The sequence below is a fragment of the Trichogramma pretiosum genome, unplaced genomic scaffold, assembly GCF_000599845.2.
Source record: "Trichogramma pretiosum strain Unisexual culture from Peru unplaced genomic scaffold, Tpre_2.0 scaffold56, whole genome shotgun sequence".
NCBI lineage: Eukaryota > Metazoa > Arthropoda > Insecta > Hymenoptera > Trichogrammatidae > Trichogramma > Trichogramma pretiosum.
Genome location: NW_019641680.1, coordinates 937676 through 954432, shown reverse-complemented (window position 1 = coordinate 954432; position 16757 = coordinate 937676). Strand labels below are relative to the sequence as shown.

General features: G+C 41.5%; 1 protein-coding gene across 1 annotated transcript; it reads left to right on the top strand.

The window, feature by feature from the left end:
- The first annotated feature begins 10496 nt into the window (after nt 1-10496).
- Nucleotides 10497-12538, top strand: LOC111694124. The gene has a single exon (XM_023460938.1). It carries the CDS (start codon nt 10616-10618, stop codon nt 12368-12370), a length of 1755 nt encoding a protein of 584 aa, XP_023316706.1. The 5' UTR covers nt 10497-10615; the 3' UTR covers nt 12371-12538.
- The last annotated feature ends 4219 nt before the right edge of the window (nt 12539-16757 follow it).

Genomic DNA, 16757 nt, shown 5'->3' with positions numbered 1-16757 from the left:
TTTTAATTTCTTAAAAAAGGATTTTTGATATTGTTTTTTGCTAAACTAAGTTGTAAACTGAGCAAAAAATAATTGAACTGAGTATGTCATTATTATGCATATGTAAAGAAAGTTGAATGATATTAAAAGCGGGTCACTTGCGAGACGTTGACTATCGTGTATCTTCAGAATGATACTAAAATATTACGTGACGACGGCAAACTTGTAAAGGTTACAAATATATGATATTAAAATTAATTTAACGAAAAAAGTTGATTTATTTTTGTAAAGTGGTTCTGCAAAACATTATTATTAGTTTAATCAAAATATAATAATACTAAAAATGGAACATCACTTGAAATATTCTTACAATCTTAACCAGAATCACTTGATTTCGATTTTAATTTCAAAAGTGAATTTCACCGTAGTACAAGGGTGAATTTTACAGCATTTTATACGATTTTTTTGGTAAACAGATCATGAAAATTTTCAGAAATATTTATTTTCAATAATGTTAGCTTGAAAATTCGTGAGATATTTTGTAAGCCATTCCTGTCCATTGATATCTTTGATTATGGCCCAAATTCATTCATTGAATGGTTTATGAATATTTTAAAATATATATAAACCACAAAACTGAATATTAGTGTAGTTAGTTATTGTTATCTAATCCATGCAAATTTTTTGAGTGACTCGCAATGTGTCATGGAGTATTTTATAGTTTAATGCGCTTTGAAGTTGCTTGAAAATTATCATATTGACTTGGCAATCTTGCGATTTTCTGTAAAACACTATTCTGTAAACCCAAAAAGAGTAGGCAACGAAAGAGGTTCGAGACAGCAACTGCAGGTCTTTGCTGGAGTGAAGTATTTTCTCTTGAATCAATAATCTAGTGTGTTTCGCCTCGCGTAATTCCTCATCGTCGAGGATTATTTTTTGCTCTATAAACCGCGATGTGCATTCATATGACGCTTTGAGTTTTAAGTTTAGAGTGAATGATCCAAGTCGTGAGAGTGAAATTGATGAATACGATCGAGAAGTATAATGTATTTATAAAACTAATCACCTTTCACCTGCGGAAAAAAATATAAAAATTAGAAGATGTTATGATACAAAGAGTTAGCACGCGCAACGAGGCGCTGTCGGGTGAAGCTATATGAGGACAAAAAAGTCTCGTTTAACTGTTGAAGCAATCAAACGACGTTTTAAAATTTAAAAAACGTACTCACACATACATAAACACATCCTACAGTCTCTCCTTAAAGTTAGCGCATTGAATTAATGTTATTCCATTGATTTTTTTTACTGCCCTTAATTACTGTACAATTTGGTTTTTTTTTCTTTGAGTAGGTAAGTCTTAAGTATTAATAATTTTCCATTTGAAATATTTTTACGATGAAGAAGTTTACTAGTGAATTTCAAAAGTATTAAACTGATGTCAAAATGTATTCAATGGTTTTTATTTTGTGAACGTTCACTAGTTACACAAATTATCGAAATTTGTAGTAAGAATGAAATACGCTGTAATATAGATATAAAACAACGAGTCGGTTGAATAGTTGTTACAATTTTATGTTTCTAGATTTTCAGAGTTAAAAATTAGTCTCTTTGTTTACATTTCTCTATCAATGAAAGTCAGTAAATATAAAAATCAATAAAAATGATTGATTTCGTAGGCTCGTGTTAGCTGAGCAAAAATTTTACACACTTACACACATGCTATATACAACGTACATTTTTACGTAGAGCTATTTTAGCTTTACAAATAAACCGCAGACGATATGAAATCATTGTAAAAATCAACAATTAAGCCATGGCAGTTTCTTATTCGTATACATATTTGTCAACTCTCAAGATAAAGTCATTTTATAATTGGAGTAAGAGCATTTATGTATTGTTAATATTGTAATTGTAAAGTATTATTGACTATGAATATAAATAATTATTGGTTTAAAAATTGATTATGATAAAATGGTCAATGTTTTCATTAAGAGATATTTTCTTTATTAATGGAGCGATCGTAAAGATGCTATAAAGCCTAATTTGGATACTTAATCAGAATTATTTTTAAAATTTATCGTTAAGTTGTTCGAAGTGTTTTTAATCTACTCGAGTACGTGAATATTTTTAATAATGACCAATATACAGATCCAAAAGTAAGAACCAATTGCCGATGGAATATCACCTCGACGAGTAGTATTAGTTCTAATAATTTTCTCGATTCCACTCCAGGCATTTATAATATAAAAACGGAATAATCGAGGCGATGCCGGTATAAGATTAATCGTGGCAATCATTTTTAATACGCACGCAGTGCTCAATTATCCGCAGTCTCGATTTTTTTTCCGTACGAGTGTAATATATATAAACGCGCGCTCGTCGCGAAGAAAAAAAAACCGGAAAAAGATCGATCGTAAATCAGCTCAGTGGAATCGTAATATAGTACCATTGACGGAGTCTCTCGCGCGGTCTCCTTTTTTCGAGACTTCAATGCGGCGTTCTATCGCTTCGGCGATCCAAATATTTTATTCAATAGCCCCTGGCACGCACCTATATATAATATCGCACACAGGATATGTGCGCGCGGATACAATAAAGATTTTTCGGCATTGAATTCACACATACGAGTAAAAGAAGCTCGCGAAGCGTCGCAGAGATGAATTCGCCTTTATATAAATTATCGCGCGCATCGTTGGATAAAAAATCGCCCGAATATTCGTAAAACTCCCTTATCCACCAGTATACAGCTGCAGAATGAAAAATAAATCGTCGTCTTCGTCGTCGTCGTCATCGTCGTCGCGGGGGTGCCGAACGTGAGGCAGCAGCAGCAGCTACTTAATGCGCCGCAGGCTCGTATGCACAATAGCAGTACAGCAGCACCACTGCACTCTTGGCGCAAGAAAAAAAAGCTAAAGTGAGTGAGAGAGAGAGAGAGAAAAAATTAAATCTATTCAGGTGCACGTACCCTTGCTCCCTTTCTCGGGCGCGTTAAAATTCTAGGTCAACCTTGTCGCACACCGGCGCCGCGCGGCCTGCATATATTTACGGACATGTACGTGTGTGTGTGTGTTGCTACATATAATAAGTGCTTTGATATTTATTACACTCGGGCTCGCATTTTCATAATCTCCTGCAGCCGCGCGAGGAACTCGGACTCTGCGTACAATGTAAAGCAGCAGCAGCAGCAGCAGTGCCTTACTTAAAGTCCTTATTCGTACAGCTCCGCAGAGCAATTTACATTAAGCCAATTACGAATTACGATCGCAGCTGATTTATCGTTGAAACCGAGCTCTTTTATTTTCGTCATCGTCGTCGCTGTATGATCGTGTGCTTTTTCGATCGAATCATCTTCTTCGTATTTACATTGTACATACAGTTTTGCTGTACTTTGAGGGCTTGGGATTTTATTTGCTTCCAATCTCTCTCTCGTGCCTCTGCATTGCGATGTATGTTTTTTTTTTTTTTTCGTCGAGCTTTTTTTACATACACAACACATCGAGTTGCGTTCATGAATGAGAGAAGCAATAAGGGATAAACCGATCAATTCGAGACCAATGCCAAATCCTCTCTATATATATACGTATACCAATTCTCCGGCTTTACGCATTCTTTCTGAAAAGGGCTTGTATTTCCCTTTCCTTTCCTTTTTTTCTATGCCAACAAACCGCACGGAGACGCGTAATTCCATCTTTGTGCTTTTGGTGTTTGAATTTTTCGGGCCACGAAATAAAAATCTACTCGGCAAAGTAAAAGGGTAAATTTGATTTCTATCTGTCTCGACAAAGAAACTCGCGCGCGGGGCTCTTTATTTTATATACGTGCGAAATGCGTTCTTTTTGCGTAATTTTTCGGGAAAAAGGAATATTACTCTGTGCAAGGCTTTATATCCTGACACTCCTTTGTCTCGAGTTTTTTTCGGTTCGCGAAAGATCCTTTCGAAAAATAAAAAAAATATACGTACACACGGAGTGGAAGCCGCAAAATAACGCGTCTCCTTCGGGGCTTGCGCAGCCCTTTGTTTCTGATGCGATTTGAGCTCTGATTTTTTCGCCTTCGGGGGAGGGCATTATTTAGGGAGATTTGTTAATACCTCAAAGAAGTGATGTTCTAGTCTAGTCAGACAAACAATTCAATATTTCGCTTACGCATTGAAAACTTGAAGATTACTCTCAAATCTGTTTTAAAAAATTAGTCTTTATTTCCGGTGATTAAACCCACTTTGCACCTACATGCGGTCATTTTTTGAATACAATATACTTCCAATGATTTATTTGGCCATGTAGTTTTTGGAAAAGAACATTAATATTATCGCTTGAATCCACGAAAAAACAAACGAACGTCTTCAGTTGCTTCACGCGTGGAGATCGCGACGCATCTGCCCTCTCACGGTCAAGATACGCTTCTCGCAGTTCGTTGAATTCCAACGACCAACCGCCACAGTTAACGTTACGACGCCGCACTGAGTGCGATTAGTAAAACGACAAAAAAAGATCGCACATCGACTGCGGCAAGCGATTCTCGGTGAAAGAATTTCAAGTAAAAAACTTCAAGTGTACCATCGTGTTCAAGTGACCGTGTGTTGTACCGGTGTAAGCAATGGTGCACCAGTGGTTCGGAATTTTCAACCCCGACGACTCGTCCGGCGATAGTTTCGACGACGAGGGTCCCGAAGGCCACGACGAAGAACAACCCGACGAAAACGATTTGATCCACGACGAAGGCGACGACGACGACGAAGACGCGGGCAATGGTGCACATAATTTCACGGTTTTGGGCGAGAGCAGCGCGTCCGAGGACAGCGCCGACGACGAAGGCGAAGACAACGATTTTTCCAGATACTTGATGGATTACAATCAGAAAACAATGGAACGAATGAAAAATCTACGATCGAGCACTAACTGGGCAGACGAAGGCGAGCGAAAGAAGCTACTCGCGCGACTCTACGATTTGAGCTTATACGATTGGCAGGGCAAGCCGCCGAACTTCCAAGACGTCTTCGCGGACGACGAGTTGGACTGGCTTCTCGTCCAGGCCGCCATCGACACGAACGACTTGGATGCATTCTTCCACGCCAAAGGATTCATCAAACTCTTGGCCCACAGCGGCTTCAAGGACAGGCCCAAACTGGACGAGGCAGGCAAGCCTCTGATTCGTCGCACCACCGGGCTGCATCACGCCGGCCGCAGTGATCATCCGAGCGTGTCGGTAGTCCGTCGGCTCTTCAAGATCTACGACCGGCACGATCTGAACTACGTCGACGACGCGGGATTCAGCCACTTTCACGTGGCCTGCAAGGTGGGCCGCGTCGAGGTCGTTCGAAAATTGCTCGAGTCGGGACAGGATCCCGATTGCGTCGTGCCGGAGACGGGCGAGTCGCCGCTCCACCTCGCGATGGCCCACGAACGAGTGCGGGTGGTCGAGTCGCTGCTGAGAGCCGGCGCCGATCCGAATCTGGCCAACAAGGAGGGCGAGACGCCGCTGCACGTCGCGGCCAAGGGATCACGATGCGACGAGGAAGATTTGATGAAGACGTTCTTCGGAACCGCGAACGAGCTCGGCCGGGCGGTCAAAGTCGACGCCGTGGACGCGGAGGGTCGCACGCCGCTGCGCTGGGCCATGCTCCTCGACAGGAAGCCCGTGATCGAGGCGCTGCTGAGAAACGGCGCGGATCCCAACTCGCGCGACGCCGAGGGATACAGCGCTCTGCACGTCGTCTGCAAGAGAGACGAGGACGACGGCATGATCGAGATCGTCTTCAAGGCGTGCGAGGAGAAAGAGCTAAATCTAAAGGTCGACGCGCTGGACGAGAAGGGCCGTACGCCGCTGCGAATGGCAGTGGCGAATTTTCTGCCGCACACCGTCGAGTTTCTGCTGGATCACGGCGCCGATCTGTCGGGCTTCGTTTTCCCCGCCGAGCGCGACTTCGACGAGAGATACGAGGAGAGAAGATACGAGTTTCGCGGCAATTTCAAGCTGCAACTGGTCTCCGGGGCGCTGGCCACCATCGAGTGCCTCGAGAAGAAGGGATACCAGCTGGACCGCAACGACGCCACGACGATCATGAGGTACTTCGCCAAGTACGGATTGATCGAGGTCGACTCGCCGGACGAGCTGCTGCAACAACTGCGCAGCAGCAAAAAGTTCGCGAGGCTATCCAAGAGGACGAGGATGGCTAATACGGGTCTGTCGCTGCACGACTTGCTGCTGTTACCGCCCGACGAGTTGGAGAGACGACTCGGCTATCTGGACTGCTTCGAGCTCGTGCGCTTCTGCGAGTCGCCGTTCATCCCGTACGAGTACGCGGACGCCTGCGCCGATCGTCTGGGCAAGATACTGCCCAGGAAATTTTTCCGACGCTGGGCGCTGGACTCGCTGCTGAAGCTGCTGCTGGAGCGCGCCCACTGCAGCTTGCCGATTCTCTGCGGCGAAATCATCGTCGAGCTGCTGACGAGCGACGATTTGTGTCGCGTTTGCTTGGCGGCCGCCGGTTACAGCTCATCGTGTTATTGAATACTTGTATTAATCTCGGGCGTTCCACGATGTTAAAGGTTTTTCACATTTTTCAAATAAGTGATGTAATAAAAAATGGTTCTTTCGTTTGCTTGAATTGAAATTGTTTGTGTTTTGGTTTCATTTCAGTTTCCTTTTTTTTTCATACGTCTACTAGCTTCCAAAATTAATGCAAACAAAAAGAATGTAAGTACGGTTTATTTGATCAATATTACTGGTAATGCGCTGATTATCATATTTTTCCAAGACATTTTACTCGACTACGGTACTTGTACGTACTTTCGCGTTAAAATTTCGGGTGATTTTGCTCTGAAAGCTAAAATTGAACCAATTGAAGGAGAAAAAATCAATCAATTAAAATTGTCACTGTTCGCATCCAGAGAGATTCGTCGTGTTGGAAAGATTCCACACAAAATTATTTTTTTCATCTAAGCTTCATCTAAATTTAATTTTTTTAACACAGCTGCGACGAGTAGGGGCTGTTTCCAAATCAATTGGCATAATAATTAGGCTAATGAGAATTAAACCACGAGATTTTTGCGTTTTGGTGGGGGGTTTTATTGATCTGTTGAATCATTTGTACTTATTACTTTCAATTCTTATCTTCAAGTTGAATAGATAATCGGCAAAATTTTATCTTTTTTATATCATCTTTTTAGTAAAACTTCTCAACGCGCGTCAGATGGATGGAGAAGTGAATCCGTGAAAATAAAACAGCGAGCGAACAAGACAGTTTTAGGTTTCATGTGCTTTTGTAACGCCTCTGCACACAGAGAAAAATCCTTAGGGTGAATCCAACAAAAGTTGATTGCTGTATTTTTTCATTGTATAGAATCTTGTAAGCCGTCTGCGTAATTGACTCGAGTTTTGTGTACCTTTGAATAATTTCGCGCACATGTTTACACTCTATGTAGATCGTGGTGTAGGTATAGTCAGTGGTGCTGATTCATTACGAAGCTGAAGTGTTAACAACAGAGAAAAATCGCGTCGACTACGGCAAGTGATTTTCGCAAGAGAAAAATCAAAATATTTTATTGCTTAGTGCGTTGATAAGTGCGCAGAAACAATGTCCACACCCAACGACGAATCCGCTCGGAGTTTTCATGTCGTAAGCGACGATGTCGATGTAAGCTTCTACGTCGAAGATGGTTTGGACAACGAAATCGAAAAAGGCGAAGCAGGCGAAGAAGGTGACGGCCCAGGCGACGAAAACCGTGACGACCACTCCGAAGATGTGCATGATTTAGTCCAAAAAAAATTAAAAACATTGAAGAGCCTACGAGAAAATTTCAATTGGGAAACCAAAGAAAAAATTAAATTTTTTCAACGACTTTTTGATTTGGTCAAGGATTGGATGGTCCAACTTCCCGATCTTAATAGAATTTTTCAACAGGAAGAAATGGATTTTCTTCTCATCCAGGCCGCAATTTTGGACCATCGTGTAGGATTAAAGTTCATTTATTTTGTGGCTCACAACGGTTACAATGATAGATTCGACGTTCCGGAAGACGATGACAATTCAATGCCGCATCGCACCACGGCAATACATCATGCAGCTAGAAACAAATCCGAAGCTTGTTCAGTGATGCTCTTTGACCTTTTTCAAATATACGACAGGTTCGACGTGAATTACGTCGACGATTTCGGCCTCACTCATTTTCATGCCGCCTGCATTGCTTGGAACTGCCAAGATTTGGTCCAAAAATTCCTCGAGCAAGGCCGGGTCGATCCCAATCTCATCTGGCCGGAAACGGGTGATTCGCCGCTGCACTTGAGTGTGGGCCACGAGTGCATACCGACAACAGAGATACTAATGATAAACGGCGCCGATCCGAATTTGGCCAACAAGAATGGATTGACCTCTTTGCACTTGAGTACATCCTTCCTTAAACTAATAGAGCTGTTATTCGAGGTTTGCGAGGACATGCAGCAGCCACTGCAGGTCGACGCCCAGGACAACATGGGTAACACACCATTGCATTTGGCTCTGAAGCGCAGACGCATGGGGGTGGCCGAGCTGCTGCTGAGAGAAGGGGCCAATCCGAATTTACCCAACGACGAAGGACATACTCCTTTGCACATCATTAGCAATTTTGGCTCTTCTAGTTTCCATAATAACATTATGGATAAATTTTTCGAGATCAGCGACGAAATAAACCAGCTGGTGCAAGTCGACGCCCGTGACAAGTTGGGCAGGACACCGCTGCAATTGGCCGTGGCGAATGTCAAGCCCTATACGGTCGAAAGTTTGCTTAATCACGGAGCTGATCTGTCCAGCTTCGTTCTTCTCCCTGAGAACGAATTCACCACGAGATGTGACACAGATATAGCTTATCTGAAATATTTTAAATTGATCAAAGCATCTGGTGCACTGGCCATCTTAGAGAGTCTCGAAAAAAGAGGATACAATGTGGACGATTACGCCCTGATAGTCATGAAAATTTTCAGTTGCATCAAGTTGTTCGAAAAATCGACGTACCTTCAAACTCGTTGGTACGATGATGAAGAGTTTGCGAGCCAAGCGAAAAAGTTCAAGATTTTGCCAAACATCAGTAAAAGAGATTACAATTATGATATTTCGGAGATAGAGAGAGCAATGAATGAGACAGCGATGACTCCGAGTCTGTCGCTCTACGACCTGATGCGGTTGGAACCCAAAGAGGCAACAAAAGTACTCACCTATTGGGACTACCATGATCTTGATCGTTCGATAGATTTTCGGCGGCTCCCCGAGGAAGTCATGCTGCATCTGTACGAGAAAGTACCAAGAGTATTTTGCCGGCGATGGGCCCTGGAATATTTCTTCGAGCTCATACATTATCGGCTGCCTATCCTCTGCTGCGAAAAAATCATCGATCAACTAATGAACGAAGATCTGTGTAATATTTGTTTCGCGGCAACAAGTCAAGATCCTTATTGATGACTTATTTTTATTTTTGCGACCATCACTCGAGATAATGAAAGTAGTTTAAACTGTACTAAACATAGCTGCAGATTAAAAAATTCATCAATTTGAAAACTTGAGCTTTGACATAATACATATTTAGTACAGAATAAGTTATAAATATGTTTTGTTGGTATATTGTTTTGACAGCTTTTCAAAGTCGCTTGGTTTAAAATGAGTGTTGACAATTTGAATGAATAAATTTATTGAATTCCTTTGTTTTTTGGACGAAAAATTGTTTGTTTTTTGAATTTTATTTCAATTTTTCTTTTTTAATAAAACTTCAGATTTTCAAAATAGGTTGAAATAAAATGAAGTTTCTTAATCAATATTGCTGTCAATGCGCTGACTTTCATTATTTTCAAGTTATTCGACTGCGGTGTTTTGGTTGGATGTCCGCATTGAAATTTGTGCCGATCGACTCTTATACTTCAGATGATGAAGACCCATAAAACAGTACGAAGCGAAGGTAATTTAAAAAAAAAATCATCAATATGAAAACTCAAGCTACTATAAAAATGTTGAAATAAAAAAAGTTTGGTGTAATTGTTTCAACAGTTTTTCGAAAGCTCTTTGTTTATTGATGAGAGGCATCAAAGAAATAAAGTAAATGCTAAAAGAGCTTCGGTAATTCAGTGCACCAGTAGAGTAGCCACGACGAGTCGATGCTGCTTTTCAAGTTAATAATACATTACATTTTGGCTGCTGCGAATTAAACCGCGAGATGAGCACTCGGCATGCTATGCGTGAGTTGATATTATAGCGAGGGATTTACATATCTGTTCAATTGTTTAAGTAGATAATTTATAATTCCGATCTCAAAGTTCATTATTTTTTAAGTGGAACTTCTTAACACGCGAAAAGTGTAGAAAAGTTAATCCATAACGAAGCATCAATAATTTCAGGTCTTGTGTATCTCGTTATTTCGCGGGCTTATTCAGCCTGGGGTTAGTTGTCTATCTGTATATATGCTATTCTTGTCTTATGCTCGGTCAAACGTAAACAAATCGGCTACTCAAATCGTCTTTATCGAAATTTTCATTTTTGAACTGTAGTACCGACTCAGCCGCAGCTCGAGCAGTGAAAAAATATCTCATCGCCTGTAGCTAGTGATTCTCGCGAAAAAAAATTAAAATTTATATTTTTTTTTGGTGTGCTGTGTGTAATTAAGTACTCCAAACAATGGACTTACTTAAAATTTTGAGGAACTTGGCACCAAATGTCAATTGGATAATCGAAGAAGAACGAAATGAATTTTTTATACAAGTTCTTGATTTATGCGGATATCGGAAAGACCATTATTATTTTAGTAGCATTTTTCATCAGCAAGAGGTGGATTTTCTTCTCATCCAGGCCGCAATTACGAACTATTACGAAGGACTAGAATTCATCCAATTTCTTGCTCGCACCGGCTACAAGGATAGGATTGACGTTCCCAAAGACGGCAACAATCCACTGCTGCTGCGTCGCACCACAGCAGTACATCATGCGGCTAGATACAAACCCTACGATTGGGAATGCATGGTCGAAGACCTTTTTAAAATATTCGATAGATTTGACGTAAACTACGTCGACGCGTTAGGTCTCACTCATTTTCATGTGGCGTGCATGGCGTGCATGTGCGGAGATGTCGTCCGAAAATTCCTCGAGCGAGGCCGGGTCGATCCCAATCTCGTTTGGCCGGAAACGGGCGATTCGCCGCTGCATCTGAGTGTGCGCCACGGTGGCAACGAGTCGGTCAAAATTCTGCTGAGAAACGGTGCGGATCCGAATCTGGCCAACGAGGATGGATTTACTCCTCTGCACACGAGTGCCAAATTGATCTGGAATCATGGAACAAAGCTGACGTTCGACGCGCTGTTCTGCGAGGACAGGAAGCATCCGCTGCGGCTCGACGCCCGAGACAACTTGGGCGACACTCCATTGCACTTGGCTCTGAAGCACAGACACATGGAGGTGGCCGAGGTGCTGCTGAGAGAAGGGGCCAGTCCGAATTTACCCAACGACGAGGGACATACTCCTTTGCACATCATTTGTCAGAGCGACGATAGATACACTCTTTTGTTCGTCGATCGCGGCGAAGCTGAGACGTTTCTCAAGGTCACTGAAGAATTGAATCAGCCGGTGCAAGTCGACGCCCGTGACAAGTTGGGTAGGACACCGCTGCAATTGGCCGTGGCGAATCTTAGGCCACACGCGGTCGAGAGTTTACTCGATCGTGGAGCTGACCTATCCAGCTTCGTTCTTCTTCCAGAGGAAGATTTCACCACGAGATTTGACCCTAATAAAGATGATTTGAGTTATTTTAAATTGGGCATAATATCGTCTGGTGCATTGGCCGTCTTTGAAAGTCTCGAAAAAAGAGGATACAAAGTAGAAGATTACGTCCTGATAATCATGAAAATTTTCAGTAGACTTGGATTGTTCCAGAGTTCGGTGTCTTTCAAAACACATTGGTACGACGACAAAAAGTTTGCGACAGAAGCGAAACGAATTCAGATTTTGCCAAGGATAAGTAGAGGAGATTACAATGATTTTTCGGAGTTCGAGAGAGCAAAGATCGAGACAGCGATGACTCCGAGTCTGTCGTTCTACGATCTGATACGGTTGAGACCCGAAGAGGCGGCGAAAATACTCACCTATCGGGACTACTATGATCTTGAACGTTCGATAGAATTGCCGTGGCTCCCCGGAATTTATTACGAGGATGTCATACTTTATCTGTACGAAAAAGTAATGAGAGGATTCTGCCGGCGATGGGCCCTGAAATATTTCTACGATTTGATCCGTTATCGGCTGTCTATCCTCTGCTGCGAAAAAATCATCGATCAGCTAACGAACGAAGATCTGTGTAATATTTGCTTCGCGGCAACAGATCAAGATCAGTACTCATTTTCATTTTTGCAACCATCAGTCGTGACAATGAAAGTAGATTAAATGATACGAAGCAAGGCTGCAGCTCAAAAAATTCATAAATTTGAAAGCTTAAGCTTCGAAAATATAATACATTGGTATAGAATAAGTTATAAATATGTTTTGTTGATATAATGTTTTGATGGCCCCTCAAAGATGCCTGGTTTGTTAATGAGTGTTGACAGTTTTAATAAATAAAAATATCGAATTTATTAATTCTTTATAGGATTTAAATTGTTTGTGTTTCAATTTTATTTCAGTTTTCTTTTTTTTTTTTCATAAAATTTTGGGCTTTCAAAATCGGTGGAAATAAAATGACCGTAGACAATGTTTAGACATTGCCGTAACGCATCGATTTTTATAATTTTCAAGTCATTTAAGTTGGACGCAGTGTTTTGTGGTGTGTATCCAGCAAAAGCGGATTGCTGTATTTTCAGTGTGTATTTTCAATAATATAGCATCTTGTAATTCAATTAACCCATTAACGACCAAACTGCTTGATTTTTTTGTTGGTTTTCGCAGCGATTTTTTTTTGTAGTTTGAGGCCTCCAAAAAGTTTCGTATGGACCTATTTCGATATAAAATTTAATGCCCTTTCAGAAACTGAGCTCAAAATTTCATTTCTTTGCGTAATAAAAAAGTTATGGCTACTTACACGAAAAAAAAAGTAAAATTTTTTGCAAAAAATTAAGTTTTTGATTTTTTTTCACCATAGTACCGTTAGGGAATCACGATATAAATATGATCAGGGATGATCACGACTATCAAAGTATCTCAGGGAATTTTAATGGAATTTTCGAGCCACTACTTCAAACAAAAAATAACTTATGTTCACATAAAACATAACTCATTTTTAATCGAAATCTACTGAATTTAGAGAAAAAGTGCAAAAAACCAAAGTTTGAAAAGGAGTTCAAAAATTCCATAAAAATTCTCTGAGATACTTTAATAGTCGTGATCACCTCTGATCATATTTATATCGTAATTTCTTAACCGTAACATGGCCAAAAAAAGCGAAAACTTGATTTTTTGCAAAAATTTTTACGTTTTTTTTCGTATAAGTAGCCATAACTTTTTTATTACGCAAAGAATCGAACTTTTGAGCTCAGTTTTTGAAAGGGCATTAAATTTTACATCGAAATAGGTCCATACGAAACTTTTTGGAGGCCTAAAACTACAAAAAAAAATCGCTGCGAAAACCAACAAAAAAATCAAGCATTTTGGTCGTTAATGGATTAATATAGTGTCTTGTAAGCTGTCTGCGTAATTGATTCGAGTCTACCATACTTTTAAATAATTTCGCGCACATGTTTACATTCTACGTAAATCGTAGTGTTTGTATAACGGTGCCGACTCAGTGTATACGTAACGAAGCTGATGTGTGAACAACAGAAAAATATCGAATCGACTGTAGCAAGTGATTTTCGCGATTAAAGTCAAAAGAATATTTCGAATAAAAAGCGATCTGGGTTGAGTGTAATTAAGTACGCAGAACAATGTCGACGCCCATTTACTATTTTAAGCGAAAAGAATTAGAAAGGTTGAGGGACTTGAGACCAAATATCAAATGGACAATCGAAATAAAACGAAAGAAATTTTTCGATCAACTTTATCAAGTGGTCAAAAATTGGAAGGTCAAACTTCCCGATCTTCGTAGTATTTTTCAACAAGATGAAATAGATTTTCTTCTCATCCAGGCCGTGATGATCGACATGCATTCGGGACAAGAATTCATCCGATTTGTTGTTCGCACCGGCTACAAGGACAGGATCGACGTTCCCAAAGACGGCAACAATCCACTTCTGCTGCGTCGCACCACAGCAATACATCATGCGGCTAGAAAAAAACTCAATGATTGGGAAAATATCTCTGAACTTTTTAAAATATACGACAGGTTCGACGTGAGTTACGTCGACGATTTCGGCCTCACTCATTTTCATGCCGCCTGCATTGCTTGGAACTGCCAAGATTTGGTCCAAAAATTCCTCGAGCAAGGCCGGGTCGATCCCAATCTCATCTGGCCGGAAACGGGTGATTCGCCGCTGCACTTGAGTGTGGGCCACGAGTGCATACCGACAACAGAGATACTAATGATAAACGGCGCCGATCCGAATCTGGCCAACAAGAATGGATTGACTTCTTTGCACTTGAGTACCACGCATTCCTCCCTTCAACTAATACAGCTGTTATTCAAGATCTGCGAGGATATCAAGCAGCCGCTCCAGGTCAATGCCCGCGACGTCTTTGGTAAGACACCATTGCACTGGGCTCTGGAAATGGGACGAATCGAGCAGACCGAAGTACTGATGAGAAACGGCGCGGATCCGAATTTGTCAGACAAAGATGGGTCGACACCTTTGCACATAATTTGCAACGAGCGCAGACATTGGATAGAAGTGAAGAAGTTTTTCCAGGTCACTGACGAATTGAATCTGCAGCTGCAAGTCGACGCCCGTGACAAGTTGGGTAGGACACCGCTGCAATTGGCCGTGGCGAGGCTCATGCCACGAATAGTCGATTGGCTCTTGGATCATGGCGCTGATGTGTCCAGCTTCGTACTTCTACCTGAGAACGAATTCATCGCGAGATTTGACTCAGAGTATGATAATTCGATTTGTTTTAAATATAACATAGAGTCTGGCGCACTGGCCATTCTCGAGAGTCTCGAAAAAAGAGGATACGAAGTGAAAGATTACGTCCTGATAATCATGAAAATTTTCAGTAGACTTAAGTTGTTCGAGAAATCGACGTCTTTCGAAACACATTTGTACAATGACGAAGAGTTTGTGAGAATAGCGAAACGGATTAGGATTTCGCCAAGGATCTCAATGAGCGACTACTTATACAATGCGGATATTTTGGAATTCGAGAGAGTAAATATCGAGACAGAGATGACTCCGAGAGTGTCGCTCTACGACCTGATCCGGTTGGGACCCAAAGAGGCGGAAAAAATATTCACGTATCGGGAGTACTCTTGTCTTGACTTTTCGTGCATATTAATGAAGCTTCCCCAAAAGTATGAGACACATTTAATGTTATGTCTATACGAAAAAGTAGCAAGAGGATTCTGCCGGCGATGGGCCCTGAAATATTTCTACGATTTGATCCGTTATCGGCTGCCTATCCTCTGCTGCGAAATAATCATCGATCAGCTAACGAACGAAGATCTGTGTAATATTTGCTTCGCGGCAACAGCTCAAGATTACGATAAATCAGCAAAGATTTTACCGTGGATTCCTACCATGATATTTCGGAGGTCGAGAAAGCAAAGATCGAGACAGCAAATTTTTGTTGCCCAAAGAGGCAACAAAAATACTCACCTATTGGGACTACCACGATCTTGATCGTTCGAAAGAATGGCGGTGGCTCCCCGAGCATGTCATGCTGCATCTGTACGAGAAAGTACCAAGAGTATTTTGCCGGCGATGGGCCCTGGAATATTTCTTCGAACTCATACATTATCGGCTGCTGCGAAAATATCATCCATCAGCTAACGAACGAAGATCTGTGTAATATTTGCTTCGCGGCAACAGATCAAGATCAGTACTCATTTTCAATTTTGCAACCATCAGTCGTGACAATGGAAGTAGTTTAAATGATACAAAGCAAGGCTGCAGCTCAAAAAATTCATAAATTTGAAAGCTTAAGCTTCGAAAATATAATACATTAGTATAGAATAAGTTATAAATATGTTTTGTTGATATATTGTTTTGTCGGCTTTTCAAAGTCGCTTTGTTTTTCAATGAGTGTTGACAATTTGAATGAATAAAATTATTGAATTCCTTAATTTTTTGAACTAGAAATTGTTTGTATAATAAATTTTATTTCAATCTTCCTTTTTTTCGTACGATTTAGGCATTGCCGGGTAATTGCATCCATTTTCATGATTCTCAAGTTATTGCGAGTCGAACGCAGTGTTTCGGTCGTGGATGTTGCATTGAAATTTCTGCCGATCGTCGCTCGACTGATGCCTATTCCGTACAGCGGTTGAAAGAAAAGAATAATCGATCGATGATGTCGTTGCAGCTTTCCTAATCAGATCAGGGTGGCCCAAATCACGGACACACATTTAACCATTATCATAGCAGTGGGAAAACCACGTCGACGAGTAGATGCTATAGGCTTTCATGGCGATTCGCTTCCACAGGCACGACAATCACTCGGGCAGCTGCAGCAGCGAATTCGCGATCCCGTAGGGGAGCTTTTTTGGCGCGCCTCGGCACGTGCGTGCTGCTCCGACTGCGCGCGAGACTCGACGCATCGGTTACATTATGCGCGCATTTATAAGTGCGATTGACGGCAGCAGCAGCAGCAGCAGTAGGCCTGGGTCGGTACCGTTGACGTCATACAGCGTTCGAAGCAGCAGCAGCAGCAGGGGCATAGGCACACTCTCCGCACCTGCCCAATAGTG